Source organism: Ictalurus punctatus, chromosome 22 (genome assembly GCF_001660625.3).
Source record: "Ictalurus punctatus breed USDA103 chromosome 22, Coco_2.0, whole genome shotgun sequence".
NCBI classification, from domain to species: domain Eukaryota; kingdom Metazoa; phylum Chordata; class Actinopteri; order Siluriformes; family Ictaluridae; genus Ictalurus; species Ictalurus punctatus.
Genome location: NC_030437.2, coordinates 2,062,479 through 2,067,500, shown reverse-complemented (window position 1 = coordinate 2,067,500; position 5,022 = coordinate 2,062,479). Strand labels below are relative to the sequence as shown.

Below are 5,022 nucleotides of genomic sequence, written 5' to 3'. Positions count from 1 at the left end.
ACCTTTACTCCAGCTTGTTAGAATACAAGGCGTATTTTTTTAATGCCAAAACTATATTTCATTAAAAGCAAAGGATTTATACTGGTACTGAGAAAAACAATTCTTCATTGAAACTTTGTAGTGATATACCTATATATACCCATCCACCCTAGGGTTATAATGCTAGAATATAGGAAATCTTACAGTTTCACAAATTAGCTTCACATGTTAAGATACACCCCTGTCCAGGGTGTACCCTGCCTTGTGCTCGAAGCTCCCTGGGATAGGTTCCCCGCGACCCAGAACAAGGAATATGCGGTAGAAGATGGATGGATGGATGGATGGATGTTCAGTTACACATCACATAACACAGACAAGTTTATTCTTTAACACTGGACTGAAAAAGTTTGTCTCAGTTATGTGTATCTCTCTCTCTCTCTCTCTCTCTCTCTCTCTCGCTCTCTCTCTCTCTCTCTCTCTCTCTCTCTATATATATATATATATATATATATATATATATATATATATATATATATATATATATATATATATATATATATATATATTTCTTGAATATTTTATTACACTGGATAACAAACTGAGACCTGATACAAGGATTATTGTATAACATTAAATGTGCAGAATCCTGAATCTATTATATGATATGATATTATGTTATATTAATATTTGTTTCATATTAAGCAAACAATAAATGATTTATGTAAACAAATTACTCAGTGAGATTGAAGAATATACAACATGTGTATACACCTTTTCATCATGTCTCCTGGTTCTCTTGGTGTTCTTGGTAGAGGACTGTAGTGCAGTGTAATGCTCCGAGTCCGAGTCAGCAACCTGCAGGAACAAAGAAGATACACAGAGATCATAAAAATATAAATATAAATAAAAATAAAAGATATTCTCCCTGACATTCTTATTGAGCTGGAGTGAAGTTTAATAGAGTTCATAAAGCCCTCATGGTGGAGAAACTTCTGAGCCTCATTCTCTCTGAATACTTTCATAGTTGGATTATATTCATTATTTAAATAAATAAATAAAATAAACCTGTACTAAGGAGGTACTGGGAAATTTACAGTTAGGAAAATGTAAGTTCTGTAAGAAATGTTTGAGAACCTCTGCTTTTATTTACATCTATTTTTTTTTATTGATTTAAAAACTGTTTTAAATAATCAACACATTTTCATAAAACCTGATTCTACTCTTTTTGCTTAATGGTTTCCAGTCACATGCTGAAACATATTGCATATATAATTTCTTTAGAAATGGCTAGAATTAAGATAATCTTGTGTTTAAGCTTTCTCCACATATGAAACTGAAAACAAGCTAAAGCAGATATTTGTTTTTACACCGATCTGGAACACACCAACAAATATTTATCAGGGTTTCACGGATTTAAAAAAAAATTGGCGCACATCATGGTTTTTTAATGAAAAAAGGAAAAATGACTAAAATGTCAAAAGCAAAATGTGTCTCAAATTTACCTCAATATCTTCTGCTTCAGCACCTAGTGCAACACAAAGCAAAGATGATGATGATGATGATGATGATGATGATGATTATTATTATTATTGGAGTAATAATTTACCTCTAAGAGTTTTTCTGTTCTTCAGTATGATGAAGATCAGGACGCAGAGAAGAATCACGATCACTGCACTAAACACTGCATTCAGCATGAAGAACACAGCAGAAGAGTCTGAATCTTGGAGAAAAATATTAAAGAAAACTTTTTGATCCCTAAACCTGCATCATATTTTAATTTAAAAAATATACAGAAGTCTTTGTGAGGAAAAAAACAGCAAACCTGTAGCTTTATCCTCAGAAAATGTTTTATTTACACCTGAAAAAAGAAACATTATTTATAAACCTCAGTCATCTCAATCAGTGTTTACTGAAACTATTCACTTTGTATAAATTTACCTTTCACTTGTAAAGAGGTCGAGTTGCTGAAGATCATTTTATCACTGAAGCTGCAGTAATACAGTCCTGTATCAGAGACGGTTACTGCAGTGATTGTGAGAGACGTGTTCTTGCCATGATCAGACATCACTATTCTCTCACTTTCAGTAAAGAAGTAACAGTTTTCTGATGGAGCTGATGTCCTAAACTTTTTACACCCAAGACGAAGTGGAACTGAATCACTTGTGTGTTTAAACCAGAAGATGAAACCTGTTTTAGTCAGACCATGTTGACACCAAATAGTGACGTTATCTCCAGCTTCTGCCTCCAAAGTTAAAGAGCACAGAGTCTCTGAGATAAAACCTGCAACCCATAAAACACAAAATATAGAATAATAATATAATTTATATATATATATATATATATATACACCCACACATATATATATATAATTTAAAAAAACAAACAAACTTATAAATAACTTTAATATATACAGATAAGACGTGAGGTTTTTTTTTTAAGGATCTGATCTTGTGTGTTTCATGTTTAAGTTGCAAAAACGTTAAGTTCTCAGTAAACAAAATCTCATAGATGGACAGACTTTTTTCTTTTATGGACATTTTCAGTTTTCTGAATAATTAAATTTGTCAGTTACACGACCATGTAATGAATAATGTATTTATATTACAAATATAATAAGAATTTAGTAAAGCGACCATTAAGATGATGAACACTTACCCATGGCACAGAGAAACACAGGCAGAGTTTTAAACTGAACCATTGTGTATCAGCCGAGAGACAAAGAGGAAATGATCTGTTGGTCAAATTGAATGCGGCTTTATCTGTGTGTAGGGGTGTGGATGTTTATGCAGGTGAAAGCACTTTGAAGAAAAAACAAAAAAACAAAACCAAAAGACCCACAGGAAAAGAATGATCTAAAATAGATCTCTTTATCTCACCTAACATTTCAGTAGAAGGTCAGCTGACTCAATGATGTTCCTTCAAATACACTAATTTTACTATAAACACACTAATGTATAATTCAGAGATGTGCAGTTTACTTTTGATAGATTATAATGTATTCGTGTGTTTTAAGAATGTACACTAGTTTATTTTTATATGTAGAATGTGTAAGTACCCTGTGGGGACAAGTATTCTAGATTCCAGTTATTATTTGATATTTATAATAGGAATTATTTCAGAGCATGATGGTACAGCAGGAAGCGTTGTCACCTCACAGCTCCTGGGTCCGGGGTTTGATCCAGGATAAAGTGTTTACTTTTTCAATCACCAACACAGCTTTTCATTTCTGGTTTTATGAAGGACTTTTATTCAGAATATTCATTTGGTTTGCAGTGCTGTGCTCTCACTCGAGTGTATTATAGGGGAAAAGCCTTGTGCTAAATGTTTATTGTAGTTCCGTACAGTGACCTCTTTTTATTTCATTATACAAACTAATGTAAGTATTTTATCTGTTGTACTCATTTACTCATATCGCACACTACAGGTAAGTGGACTAAACTCTTCTAGAGAAAAGTATGTTGTCTGATTATAAACTATATAAAGCTAGTGCAGGACTGCGGATATCACTGAACGTGCATTGAAATATGCTGAAACTCTTCAACTGCTGTTTCACGGCGTCGACGTTGAGTGCCAGTGTGGAGTACATTTTACAGCGTCTAGATCAGGGGTGTTCAAACTTTTTTCACTGAGGGCCACATACAGAAAAATATACGACGGGCTGGGCCACTCACTAGAGGTGAAGTATATCGCCTCACCTCTAGTGTATTAAAGTTAGCAATATCAATCAAATGTAGGTAAATTATGCTTGCTAACTGAATATGCTTGAAGAAGAAAAAACAGCCTACATCACAACATTCCATTAATGGGTTTTCATATTTTTCTTACAAAAAGGGTTGGCAGTTCATTCTCAAAACAGGAACCTCAGATTGCTTCTTAGTCAGGATGGTGATCCCCCTTCAAGCTCTGTATAAAGTGGTAAAAGTAGGGGGAAAGGGGGATGGCTATATTTAAGCTTATTATACAAATAAGTTATAGGGCTTGTTAACATCAACATTTGTTATAAAATGTTAATGTTAGAAACCTTCAATTGACTGAATTTATTATATAATTAAGCTTATTAATGCATGAACACTGTGTAATATTTTTTAAACTTCCCTATAGTGGGAACAGTGTTGCTGCAGAAATATTCCTATAGGTGAGTTAAAAAACAACAACAATAGGTCCCCGTATTCAGCATCAACATCAGATAGAAAAGCCTGAAATTCTCTGTGGCACAGCCCTCGTGCTCAAATTACGTTGACAGTTTTCACAGCAGTGTTCATCACATCCTCAAGCTGGACAGTCTTTGCACAGAGGGCTTCTTGGTGGATGATACAGTGCATTTAACAGCCTCACCTCCACTTTCTTTCACACTGGCACACACCATAGAGGCCATTCCAAGACAGTAGCACCTGAGAAGTACAATACAGTCAAGTGCAACTTTCATGTGAGGTCCATATTCCATTATATTTTTAGAATTTGCTGCGGGTCAATTAAAAATGGACCACGGGCTGCAGTTTAGACACCTCTGGTCTAGATTAGATAACACCCAGCTCTCATCATCATTTAAACCAAGAACAGGCTAAACTTATAGCAAACAATCAAAATGTTCAAACTTTTAAGGTTAAGTAAAAGAATCAGGAGAGAAAAGCTCTCACAGCAGTGTTTAAAGCAGGACTGTGATTCCCCGATCCGCGGCCCCATCGCCATTTTGTGACACTTCATAATAACTCATAGCGCGAGTGTAAAATGAAAGAAAATGGAGGATGATTAGACCACCATACACAATAATATTCATCCTCACAGACTTTTTAACAAACTGATTTACATTGAGGTGACAGCGACCTCTGGTGCTGAGAGCTGGTGTGACTTTATCTCTCCTGTTGAACAGTGAGTTATGTTTGTGTTTTAGAGCTAGCAAAACTCAATGAGATGAAATAACCAAATAAATCACTAATGTTCCACAGTTTTTGACTGAAAACGGTGGAAATCCTGAAACCTTACATTTATACAACATCCTATTCTGGAGCAGGTCCAGGTAGGACACACACACACACACACTGA

The 5,022-nt window shown here is 34.6% G+C and overlaps 1 protein-coding gene across 3 annotated transcripts in view; it reads right to left on the bottom strand.

Annotated features, from left to right (window-relative positions):
* LOC108255589 (uncharacterized) overlaps nucleotides 1-2,736 on the bottom strand; it is a 47,592-nt gene extending 44,856 nt beyond the window's left edge. The window contains exons 1-6 of one of the 3 annotated variants that reach the window (XM_017451673.3): nucleotides 2,635-2,736; nucleotides 1,918-2,259; nucleotides 1,802-1,837; nucleotides 1,586-1,699; nucleotides 1,482-1,504; nucleotides 632-834 (exon numbers count right to left, since the gene is read on the bottom strand). In XM_017451673.3, coding sequence (XP_017307162.1) covers nucleotides 697-834; nucleotides 1,482-1,504; nucleotides 1,586-1,699; nucleotides 1,802-1,837; nucleotides 1,918-2,259; nucleotides 2,635-2,677 — 696 coding nt within the window. In that variant the 5' untranslated portion in view covers nucleotides 2,678-2,736 and the 3' untranslated portion in view covers nucleotides 632-696. Of the gene's footprint in view, nucleotides 1-631; nucleotides 835-1,481; nucleotides 1,505-1,585; nucleotides 1,700-1,801; nucleotides 1,838-1,917; nucleotides 2,260-2,634 lie in introns of those variants that run through there. The other 2 variants (XM_053674440.1, XM_053674439.1) reach the window with 2 other exon arrangements.
* Nucleotides 2,737-5,022: the final 2,286 nt, after the last annotated feature.